This window comes from Anabrus simplex, chromosome 1, assembly GCF_040414725.1.
Source record: "Anabrus simplex isolate iqAnaSimp1 chromosome 1, ASM4041472v1, whole genome shotgun sequence".
Classification (NCBI taxonomy): domain Eukaryota; kingdom Metazoa; phylum Arthropoda; class Insecta; order Orthoptera; family Tettigoniidae; genus Anabrus; species Anabrus simplex.
The window spans coordinates 999,356,752-999,370,077 of NC_090265.1; the positions used below are offsets into that span (position 1 = coordinate 999,356,752).

The window sequence follows — 13,326 nt, forward strand, 5'->3', positions numbered from 1 at the left end:
TCTTGGAGCCCCTAAGAGACCAGCGGTATAGCATGGAACAAACTTGCTAACATTGAGCGCCATACAGGACAGATACCCTACAGCCGACGGAAATAATGGCGGTGTAAATTTTAAGTGAAAAATCTCTATATTTAAAATAAAGAGTTTGTACATTGCTCAGAATTTTTTAAAAAGAATGGTATTTATGTCGTTGTCACCAGTAACAAGGAAATGCACTTTTTAATTTTCCGTCATCCCGTCTATTTATGTATGGGCATCACGAGAAAATTCCTGAAGAGAATTTAAGAAGAATCTATATGTTAAGTCGGAGAATGATTCAGTACAATCTGAGCTATAAATACTGTAATTTTATTTACGCTGAGTGGAATGGTAGTTCAGGGGAAGGCCTGAAATGCAATTCTCAATATTTATGTTTTTAATGGTCCTATCGACAAATACTACGTAACTGAAGTTATATAGAATTAAATTTCCGATCATTTATGTCAGACAATTTTACCGTACCGGTTATGATAACACAGATATCCGTGAATTTCGATTTTTGTTGCTAAGTCCCTATCAACGCCGAATTACGAGAAAATGAGAACAGAATTAAATAAAAATCTGTATGTACAGTCCGGAAATAAGGTGCTACACCCGGGATATAAGTAACTTTTATTCACGCTGGATGAAATGGTAAAAAGTAAACTCGTATGCTCATATGAGATGGTGCAGCTCTTTTCAGGCACATACCCAATGAATTGCAGGTACCATTTCAATTACATACCAGCCCTCAGGCCATTCTTGAATTAATAGTAGTAACGGGAACCGAACCCGGGCCCCCGAGGACGGCGGCCAATAACACTAACAGTTACGTTACGAAGGCGGACTGATAAATGGTAGTTATGGGGAAGGCGACTACATTTAAAAAAAAAATACCTATATTACTTGTCCTATCGAAAAGTAATACAAAAGTTAAGAGAACACACGTTTCAACCATTATGTCTTATGCGGTCTTACCGTACCGACTATAATAGAATAATGAATTTAGATTCTTGTTACTTAATCCATATAAATGCCAAGCATTGTTAACATGAAAATATTGTTTAATCGTGTTAACTGGCGATGGTTTTTGTCCTGATTGTCTTGAGGTGTAAAACCGCGTGATCATCGGCCCCTATCGACAAGGAAAAATGTGAAGATTATTAAAAAATTAAAAAAACCGCAAAGAAACGCTCGCTTGAAGAATGAGACAAGAGGGAGTAGTGAGAGAAGGACTGCATAATATTAAATGCTCTAATATCCCAAGAGTCTGAAGAAAAATAAATGTGAAGGTCTACAATATCAAAAGCTCATAAAACTGATGAACACCACCATCACACTGACCATTGTTATGTGATTCGTCTCTTTTGCTGCCACTCGTTTCCGATAGATGGATTACTGGTTCGTTCCGAGTAAAACAGCATGCCTGAATGTTGGCGGAAAGTAGCTAGGGAGTATAACTTTGTACATTCTATATGACTGTGCCGCCAACGACGGGTACTGGAGCTAGAGTAATATAATAAGTTTGCTCATGCTCTGAAAATTCTTGAACAATATTAGTTTCTTATAATTAACTATGGACATTAACACTGGAAGAATCTGCTGCAGAGTTTCAAAGCTTGAAGATCAACAAGGTATATTTCTACGTCCGGTATTTTCTTTACATTCATGTTTTTTTTTCTTTATTTGATACCCTCTTCCTTCGAAACGGCTTGGCCTGAACATTTCCTGCCGTCTGTCACAGAACTAAGATTATGGACGACATTACACTTTTTGAGGGAAGTCACAGTTTTCCACAGCGAAATAAGAAAAGTAAACTAAAATAATGTGGACTCTACAGTGAAATTTAACTACGTTGTTTCTCAACATCGTCACCAATGTCGTGTATGAGAGCGAGCATTGCACTAAACTATAATACTCTCACAAGAGAGAACTTCAGAGAAAATCAAAGCTCGCAACAATGCACCCAATGCAAGCGAGTCCACCTGACCAGACTAGATGTGAGCGACCCACCATGGCCGCCGGTATAGTGACCTAAGAATGAATCCATCATTTCAAGGTTAAAGGAGGCTCTTCCTGGAGCGCGCGCCGCGCAGCACGTGACAGACTGGAAAAGCATCTTCCAAATCTTACCAAGGTACACAGAGAAAAATCTCTTCTAATTATTTTCTATCAAGTTCCTCAAAATCTGGCAATGAACCATTTGTTCACACGAAAGGAAGACCCAGGGAAACCATTTGTTTGTAAACAAAGATAACGTCGTGAGAAGCAATGCCTAATCTCCGCGACCTTGACAAACAGCAACCTACAATCTCAGATCCACGAGTTAACGGTCGAAAGTACTGTATATAATACAAATAAATATTACATACATGCATAATCATTATAGACTGTACCTTTCAGCGTTCATATTATGACTACAAAAATCATTCCAAAATATAAGTTCTCCACTTTACTATTTAACCAACGATAAGTTCTTCAGCACGCATTTCTACGAACAAAAACTGTGACTTACTAGGGTGAACATCGGTGCGGAACTGATCGACTTAACTGCAGTCATTCTGCTGTAGACGTTCCATACCAGCCATGGACATTAACCAATGATTAACTTATAACATGCGATTAATTCATGATAATCCCCCCAACATAACAATACTGATTTCGCCAAGTCAGTTCGCTTTTTCATGTTAGTTCACATGTGTGACAAGGGATCATCCGTGGTTCATTTTTGGTGAACAATTATTATAATCGTGGAAGAAGGGGGAAAAGTTGTTTAGCGTAATGGTTTAAGTCACTATTTTTCCACCCAGACGACTGAGGTTCGAATCCCGCAAGGCTGCCGGGTGGAGTTTTCATTTAAATCACATATACCCTACTTAACCTCTGGCAGCGAGATATTAGCGATTTATTAGACGACTCCAACACTCAGCACTAACCGGACGGTCGTTACCTAATACAGATACGACTCTCAAATATGATATAGGGGAAATCCCCGTAAGTCACTTAATCAAGAATCTAAACCTTACTCGTCGAATACATCCCTTACGGGATGAGATTTATTCAGTATACACTACGTGGCTAAATGGTTAGCGTGCTGGTCTTTGGTCACAGAGGTCCCGGATTCGACTCCCGACAAGGTGGGGAATTTTAACCATAATTGGTTAATTTCGCTGGCACGCTGTCGTCTTCATCATCATTTCATCCTCATCACGACGCGCAGGTCACCTACGGGTGTCAAATCAAAAGACCTGCATCTGGCGCCGAACTTGTCCTCGGACACTCCCGGCACTAAAAGCCATACGCTATACGGACATTATAAAAGGACAATCGTCAAGTTCCACACTTCGCACCGTACGCGTAGTGCTGTAACAAAGGAATATTTATTTGTCCGACATCCTCCAGGTTAGGTCAGTGCAAGTTGAAATCATCTGCCTCAGTAGGGTCTGCCTTGCAGCTGCTCTTGCACCTGTCAGGACATCTGCTTCAGGTGGAGAGGCGCTGGGAGAAACCAAGGATTTTGGGCACCAGCAGTCCCGTCACACGCATACAGCAGGGCAGACAAGGTCAGTCGAACGTTCTCAGGAATGTCTGCTCTCGGGCGCGACTACTAAGCCAACATCCACACTTTAACATCACAGACATACTAGAAGAAAAAACACGAGGAATCACGAAAGACAGCTGTAAATGCCTTCCCGAAAACCAAGCAGTTAACCATCCTTTGGGACAAGAATAGAATTTATAAACTCACGGAAGTACAACATGGAATACTGTTTCTTTATCATTTACGAACATAACCAGTCACTAAACTGCAAACATTCTCATCGTTTCTACAAATCTTAACTGAAATTAGATCTTACGGAGATAAAACTAACAATGTTTTCATTAACAGCAAAGACTGACAAATAAAAACAAATCCAGCGATATACTTCGCAACTCAATCGCAATCTACTCTTAGCTCTGAGGTGTAGCGAACACTAACTCTGATTTCTATTACGACCCAGACTGTATGCATGTATGCATGTCCAACCCTTGTCCTGTTTCTCTACAGGATCGGGTATGAAGGAGATGAATTTTCGTAACAAGTTTTTACGACAGGATGCCCTTCCTAACGCCAACTTTATCCGAGTTAATTAATGAGATGAAATGAACCCAGCCAATGTAGTTCGAATTTCACGTTAAAAAAGGGAGGTCCCATGGCTATGATCACAATAAAAATCCACAACCTGTTTCCAGTCATATGACCGAGTCAGGAATAGAATGAAGCCCCATCTAGCGGCGAGGATAGGAACTGTGCCGACTGCTGAATCCTGTCGCACTCCTCTGGGGCAATGATTAATGACCGACAGATGAAATTATATTGGAGAGAGTTACTGGAATGAAAGATGACAGGGAAAATCGGAGTACCCGGAGAAAAACCTGCCCCGTCACCGCTTTGTCCAGCACAAATCTAACATGGAGTGACCGGGATTAGAACCACGGAACCCAGCGCTGAGAGGCCAGCGCGCTGCCGCCTGATCCTTCTTATGATCACAATATGTCGCAACAATACAGCATTATTTCTGGTTATAACTACCCTCACCATCCACACCGGCAGCACGGACTGGAGAAACTACGCAGTTGCTGAGAGGAATCCCTAAGATAGTCAAATCAAGTGGTAGGAACTCACTCATTTACACTCAACCATCGAAGCTGCCAAATATGCCGAGTTTCATCCAATATTTTAAGATCGAAAAACGAAAATGTTTACTTCAAGACTGCTGGCTTTAACAAGAAAACAAAGTCTTGAATACAACACGGTCTTCCCTATTCGTTCACACCTAGGCCTACGTGAACTAGGAGCACGGCAATTATTCCGGTATTACAAGAAAGTTCTGAGATAACTAGTACAGGATGGATGGCTATTATCAAATTCCGTTCACCCTCTCCCCTTCGTTGTGTTTAGCCCGAAGGGAGCCGACCGACCCTCGGCTAGGTTGGCACACGGACTGTACAAGGTTGTCACATCGCTCGGCTACCACGTGGGCCGCCACACCACGCCGACATGCATACCCATTCCTACTTATTTTTAGCGTTCGGTCCGTCTCTGCTCGATGTAAGGTTCCAATTAATGCCATCTACAATAAACATTCACCGCAGTACGTTAATGCATCCTAACATTGACGATACATACCAAAAGAAAAAGAAAGTACCAACGATACCGACAACTTACTACACACTTGCCTTTGTATAAATCTCGTATTATGCACTAGCCTAGAGAAAAGAAAAGCTGTACTCTACAGAGAGCTCAACATTACCTCATTTACTGCACTATCATAATATACAGATTACAGTTAGAATATGCAAGTTGCAAAGAGAAACATCACACATGCCTACCAATAGATGTCAATTAGAATTTTATCAAGTTAAATCATAAATGACGAGGAAATGCAGTGGAAAAAACGCGTTACTTTAGACTCGAAATTACAAGATATTTAGATTAGTATCTCAATCTATCCTACTTATTAATATGATTGATGTAACTAGTAAAATAATAACTAGTACACACTGAACTTACATTTCACTGCTTACAACCATAACTAAAGAGCTTTACTGTGCAATGGATTACCGATTACAATTAAAATATGCATTATATTGAAAGAGAAAAACTAGAAAAAGGGTCCTACCTAGCAATATCCTGTTAATCAGAATTTGAACAGGTAAAACGGCTCGAAATTACGTTTAGATCACTATATTAATGCAACCTACTTATTAATCCGATTAATCGAACTAGTAATTTAATGTCACAGAAATAGATACGCCCATATTATTATTATTATTATTATATTAAATCGATTATCCTGTACTTATAAATGGAGGAGTTAGAACAAAATGAGTACCGTTTCCCGATGTCAAACAAGGCAAATACGATTATTATTATTATTATTATTATTATTATTATACGACAATTTCGAATTCATATGAGGTAGACAGGTTCCCAAAGTACATTATGTAATAATCATATTTGGTTATCGGAAATGAGAATTTCTACAATAACGTGAAGCAAAGGAAGTGCTTTAACCGTTGTTTTTTGGTTGAGTTTTCTAAACTATTATCATGACGATATCTAAAAATACAAATTCTTACATACTGGCGAATGTTACTTTGTACGACTCACACTTAACTATAAGAGCGTATGAAATCACAAGCAACAAAAGAATGGTACACTAAATGTTCATTTGAGCATTCATCTAATTCCCAGAGCAGGTGCATAGCAGGACGGTCGTGAATTAAAAAAATAAAAATAAAAAAAAAATCAAGGAAATTGCCACACTCCAGAATACAGAGAGATACAAAAAAACACAGTAACTAAAACAGCTGCTCTCTAGCATAGCTTAAGTGAGATCTACCATCTACGATTTCTACCATTTATCTTTCTCTAAAACTATTCTAACAAGGAATGCAGTTCTAAACCAGCTCAATTCGGAAAAATGAAACTTCGTGGAATTGCAAAATGGAAATCTTACAGTGCGTACGAAACTATTCTCAGTGAAGGTTATGGTACTTCAAGTTCAAGGTCAACCTGTTTAGCTGCCATGTAGTGCGAAAGTGAGCACCACTGCACTTGTTTAAATCTTCTGCGAATTCTACTTACTAGTACTTAAAAAGCGCCACAAACTGCAAGCAACTGTGAAAAGAATGAGCACCACTGTCAACAACCAATACCGCTTTAGAACATTATATATTATACCAACAAATACACCTTACTTATTATGTACATTATTAAGGAACGTCAATTACGATTTTTATAATACTTTCACTGACAACGCGGCATGTGGTACGTTAATAGAAAGATTTACAGAAGAACTTACAAAGCACCATATAGCCATTAACTGGTACTATACTCATTAAAGACGAATCATTTTTGAATAACCGCGACACAATATCAGCCAAATGATTAATCCCGAACAGCGAAGAACTTAAAATGTCTGCTCAAGTTGAGGCTTATTTCTTCCAAAAGTGGTCGAAAATGAAGAACCAATCAAAATATCCCAACCTTGAGAACTTTTTCTGACAAGTTGCTTTACGTCGCACCGACAAAGATAGGTTTTATCGCGACGATGTGATAGGAGTGCTAGGAGTGGGAAGGAAGCGTCCGTGGCCGTAGTAAAAGTACAGTCACAGAATTTGCCTGGTGTGAAAATTGAAAACCATCTTCAGGGTTGCCGACAGTGAGGTTGGAACCCACTATCTCCCGAATACTGGCCGCACTTAAGCGACTGCAGTTATCGAGCTCGGCAATTTAAAAACCAGTCCGAATGTTTTCGGACAAATCTTCATGGACATTCAAGACACCAACAAGGGAATGGAATGAGCAGGGGGGAGGGACTATGCAATTACTTTCCCGAACTGCCTGAATTGCCACAAATACCTACTAGGTCGTCTGAAATTCCGTGTTGCCTTGAACTGTACTGATGTCACAATACCAATGAACGAAATATGAGCAATGACATCAAGTCTCCCCCTTACGGCAAATTCGTTCTTCCTGTCGAACTACCACGCTTACGACCGACTCCTTGGCTAAATGGTTACCGATAATATACTGGTTTGGTCCAGAGGGTCACGGGTTCGATTCCCGGTCGGATTACGGATTGTAACCTTAATTAGTTAATTCGTCTGGTTCGGGGGCTGGGTGTGTGTGCAGTCTTCATAATTAGACATCACCTTGGGTAGAGCTCGATCCTCATAAGGCATTCAGGTCGCCTATAGGCCGTCTACTAGAAAAAAAACCTGCAGACCTCTCTGGAGGCCATACGCCACTATTACCACGCTTACAATAACATTGCCACAGTACGAGCTGTCACCAAGTGCACCACGTGATTCGTCAGATGGAACGTTGAACTTCGCTCTTCTCTACGCACTGCATATATTTATCAAAGTACACAACTAAAATGTAAATTGGAGGTAATCAATAGGAAAGATCAGAAATAACACGGCATGATACCAACCAGAGACCCCAGGACATCACCCCTCTAATATGCATGGTGAAAGAAAAGCATGATCATAATCATTCCTCCTATCTAAACACAGCTGGCAACCTTTCCAATCACTTCAATGGCAATTCAACATAGGAACTCATGTTTCGCATCTAAAAGAATTCGGGACCAATAACCGCGTTATTTCTAATAAGAACCTTTCAATAATTATAATTCGCACTAAACTGTTAATTTGATATTGTCGAAACTGTCGAAAAGATATTAATTCCACAATCCTGCAATACAAATGAAAAACAAGACCAGAGCAAGAAACTGAAAGCCAAATTTCAACAAGATCGCATTACAGATTACGATTTGATCGTTTTTAACCACTATGGCCTTTAGGCAAATCTTAGTTTATAAGGCGTTCCAACTTTTAATACAATCCAACGGAACGTACCATCAATGAAGTCTTGTAATCAGTACACCCAAACAAAATTAACAAGTTACCGAACATCTGAACTCCGAAGAGTGATCAGCGTAACTGCTTCCGAAAAATACGTATAAATGCCAATTTTTAAAAAAAATCTTCTAGAAACTCAGTTTTTCGAAGTTTTCTTCCACAATTCATGCTTTGGACCAATTAAATTACACCTGATCTGAACAGCCTATCTATACAAATACGACTGGTCAATAAGTGCACTTAGTTTCATCATATAGCCGGAAACTACAACAAAAGGGTATCTTAATTTATTGCATATCCCATCAATTCTTTTCATTTGTCGTGGATTATTTCTACAATGGTAGAAGTAACTTTCTTTCAAAATAAAGAGGGAGTCATTGCTATATCAAAATATGGAAAAATACCTCTACAGCAGGAAAGTTTTAAATAAATGGAAGAGAATAATGTGATTAAGGTTATCACTTTAATGCTCAACCATAATATAATAAGCGCCCCACATTGCGATGAAAGAATAAATTACACATCTGATCCAGGTATATTTGAAATATGGAGTGTTATCAGGAAACTGCAGATGAAGCCAGCAGCATCCCTTCCCCTCCTCATCCCCGGCCGGCCGGGCTCCACCCTCCTCCAGGCCCAGAACCCGGGCCAGGCAGGGATGCTGGGGAGAGCAAGAAGGGGGTTGCTATAGAAACGCGGTTGCTAGACCTGTCGTTATGGCAACCGACGATATACGCATACTACGTGACGAGACAGAAAAATCACGTGATTCTATCTTTAATCTCCCTCTCCGCTCTCGCCCTTTCCTACTCATTAAAAGAAACGAATAGCTCTCCCTTCACACGGAGAATACAAAGTCATCGACTGTGGCGTCTAAACACACAAGGGTACTCCGTGTGAACTTCTACACGAGTCAAAATTACCAACAACAGAGGGAGTCATAATATACAGGATAGAGGCAATGAACTAATACAGTGTTGCCAAACACTGCACCCATACACACCCACTATTCAATTATCATTTGTACAGCACTCTCACAGCAGATTTGGAACACAGCTAAGCGGAGACCATGTGTGAACAACTGCTCGTGGTACTTGCTGAGTTTACTGTTTAAACTTTCCATGTGACAGCAAAATTAATATGCACGCCCATTCTCTTGATAACACGTCCCAAAGAGTTGACTCATTGAATTTTCTCTCGCGTCGAGGTAACATAATCCTTGAGATAAAAACATAACAGGAAGTTCAAGAACCAGCTATTGCATTCCCAGTTAACAACGCATTAGAATACGAGCTGAGCCACTATGTCCCCATACGAGTGCAAGCCAGGTCCATAACGAGACCATTTGTACAAGTCTTATTTATTATATAGAGGACACTTGTCCTCGCCGCCTTGAACATCAACATTTCTTCAGAACAGACTTCGTACTGTCAAACAATTTCAGAAATAATTAAATTGCATTCTGAACTTAAATTTAAGAATAAAGTAAGTTTCCTCAAAACACTCCCGACCACACCTTCGTAATTTCTTAAAAGTTCTTAAACAAAGGAATGCCCTCATCCTTACAGTCTCCTCGTTCTCACCTCGACCTTGAAGGCATAAAGACTGGTTTGTGGTTCAACGTTCCACAGAAAGGGAAACCAAGCAGGCGAGACCGACTGAACGAATTCAACAAGCTACGACAATACTAACATGACCTAAGTCAAAGCGTTTTTCGTTTGGAGCCCAGATATAAGTATCAGATTGCCTATAGACTGTATCAAAACTAATAAATGTTATCTTACTCGTACTTAACAGAAGACACTAAACTAAAAAATGTGTGTGGCTTTACCACTTCAACCTATCATTCCATATAGTACATCCTGTAGCCTACTGTCAGTCGAATGACATGGCTTTGAGACCGCTAATACTGACGCAATTATAAATTCAGCAAAACTCAAAATATGCATTTTCGTTATACTTGGGCCTCGATAATATCAGTAGCACACAAACGAAAAGTAGAATCAGACAATAACAGACCACGTAAAACATTGTTTTCAACCCCGTGAAGTAACAATGAAATAATCTACTCCAACAAACGGTCTCATTTTTCTATTACGCATATTGTCGTTTATTGTTCAGGACTGTACGCACATTCAACAATTAAACTAACAAATTTTCACCATTTATGCATTCCCATAAACTACATATTAACAGGGATGTATCTTACTGCCACTCCTCCAGCAAAGGCTGGGAGATGCTGTACGTCCACGAAAAATAAAAGAGTGGGACAGGAAGACGGGAGGGTAACATCTGCTCTAGTGGCCCCTTTGTTCGAGTTTCGTTGATCCAAAGATCGGGGCAGCATATCGTTTGCCTCGGGCTCTTCCGGCCAGCTGCTCCCTACAAAATATTCTTTGTTGTTAAAACTTGTCCCTTAATCTCCCATTCACAGGTTACGGAACAAACTTGTGCCAGTCAGTATTTTACATTATTATACCCACGTTACCGAAAGATTTTATATACTTTCGTTTCAAAGGCTCGGTTTTTAACAATATTAGTAATTTGAACTTCAAAGTCACATAGGAATTTTTCAGTTGTACTATCGCTTAGAAACATCTCAAAAGAAAAAGTTATGTTGCGATCAAAGGGGGGAGTAAATGAAGTACGGCAGGAACCGAACATTTAGAATGCCAGTCCAAATGCATCTAGATTAAGACTACAAGGGAAAATTCTCAGAGAAATTCACGTTACACATTTACATTATCTGATCTATTCAACTGTTCGAAATAAATGCTTCCAAGAGCGGAAAAAGATTACGGGAACGCAACAATACACAGCAGCTTTCCATGCCAGGAAACACGTGGAGCGATGGAGCATCACAGACTAGCGAACAGCGTTAGTTCACTATCTTCAAAACATGTGACACAGTCCTACTCGCAACACATACAGAATTATGCATGAAAAGCCGGGAATCCCACATGTATTAAACACACTTCCACCTGATGTCACGACTTAAAAACAGGTAATTCTAAGACAACCTACGTCTAATACTACTGTATGTCGATACAAAGAACTTTACCTTGTCTTCCCACGATTTCTGCTACATGCTCCGAACTTGGCACAGGCACACACTCCGTCATGTTTTGGCTCTTCTTGCCTCGGTTCTCGTCGGGAAAAGCAGGCGTGAGAGCCTCGCCTGTAGAAGGTTCAGTCGTTGTAGGTGAGGAATCATTGAATCCTAGCATAGATAACTCGAATGCTAGTTGTAGTGCTCTTTGGTCTTCAAGACCGCTATTACTTCGATCCATATCGGAAAACAGACTAGCAGGCATCACAGGATTATAAAGGAATTATTACAACATACAATAAAAAGAACACTGTACAAAAATAAAACTCTACTCTTCAACGCCGCTGTATGAACAATGCTCGGCTCGTGCGCCGACACAGTGTGGCCGGCTATGCGACTGGACTGCAATGCCTGTTTAGGTTAAAGGCATGTGCTCAAACAAAACGTCACGGACCTTTGGCGCAGTTTCTTGGGCGGTAAATTTAAATACCGCTCTTCTATTGGTCGACAGAAACCATGTGACTCTCGACGACTCCCGCAGTGTAGTTTCCAATTGGGCGTCTGCTCCCCTCTTTCCCCACCCGCGGGAACCGGAGTGGGAACATGGCCGATGCTAAAATTATCAAGCCGGCCGGCCAAGCGGTGGTGGCGGTGGGTCGAGGCGCGGTGGCTAGACAAAGGAAACTGAAACACGTGTTCTCGTGGCTCTCTCTTGAGTCACAGCCGGCACGTAAATAAAGATGAAAATATTACCTTTAGAGTGTAATGTACTGCAAGTATGTACCTGTCAGATAAGTAGCATGTAACCCTCTCAGTTTTATTGCATGAAATATGAAAGACTCTAACGTTTTAAGTGTCTGTCTCAGTCCTTGAGTTGAGTTGCACACCTATTGACGGCTAGAAATACACTGTTCGATAGTTAATCCGTAACTAATAATATTTCAAAGTAAACTTTCAAACTGTTAAATGTAACTGGTATGTTGGTTTACACCGTTGACCACTTTTTTCTGTGAGTATGCACTATTGACTCCTCATTGTTACGCAAGTTGGGATTCTGAGCGGAGTTTGTTAATAGTAGTGTTCATTTCAATTATGCTCCTTTCGCAGCGCCCAGGATTGGTTAACTTCTAGGATCTCTACAGCTCCTGTGTTTCAACATGATAATGCATTTTTTTCATCTGCTCCAATTTCTAAAAACAGTCGTCTACTATTTAAAAAGGTTCGAAGCCTACCGTCGGGAGGCCTGAATATGATTTTCTGATAAATACCGGCTCTGTACCTTAATTAAAGTCAATGGGTATAATAATAATAATAATAATAATAATAATTGTCCGGCTTCCTGGCTGTATGGTCAGCGTACTGGTCTTCGTTCAGAGGACCCCTAGTTCTATTCACGGGTGGGCCGAGGATTTTAACTGCGTATAGATAATTCCTCTGGTTAGGTGTTTGTATGTTCGTCTCAGTATAGGCCTACTTCTCTTCATATATACGCTACTAACTACCACCGAAACACGCAATAGCGAATAGGTACATCCCTCAATATAGAGTTGGTGTCGGGAAGGGTATCTGGCCGCGAAACTGGGTCAAGTCCATATCAACTGCTTACCTCAATAAATTGGGATAATGATTAGGAATAATACTCGCCGAGGTACCGGAATTTTGTCCCACAGGAGTTCTTTTAGGTGGCAATAAATCTACAGACAAGAAACTGGCATATTTGAGCACCTCCACGTATCACTGGACTGAACCGGTATCAAACCCACCAACTTGAACTCAAAAGGCCTGTGCTCTACAGCATGGTCCACTCAGCCCGGCAGTTAAGATCACTACTTTCCCAGCCCAGC

General features: G+C 40.5%; 1 protein-coding gene across 1 annotated transcript in view; it reads right to left on the reverse strand.

The window, feature by feature from the left end:
- The window catches only part of LOC136857884 (RNA-binding protein MEX3B), a 55,317-nt gene extending 43,487 nt beyond the window's left edge, over positions 1 to 11,830 (reverse strand). The window contains exon 1 of the mRNA XM_067136919.2: positions 11,495 to 11,830. Within this exon, the coding sequence (XP_066993020.1) occupies positions 11,495 to 11,747 (253 nt within the window). The 5' untranslated portion in view covers positions 11,748 to 11,830. The remainder of the gene's footprint in view (positions 1 to 11,494) is intronic.
- Positions 11,831 to 13,326: the final 1,496 nt, after the last annotated feature.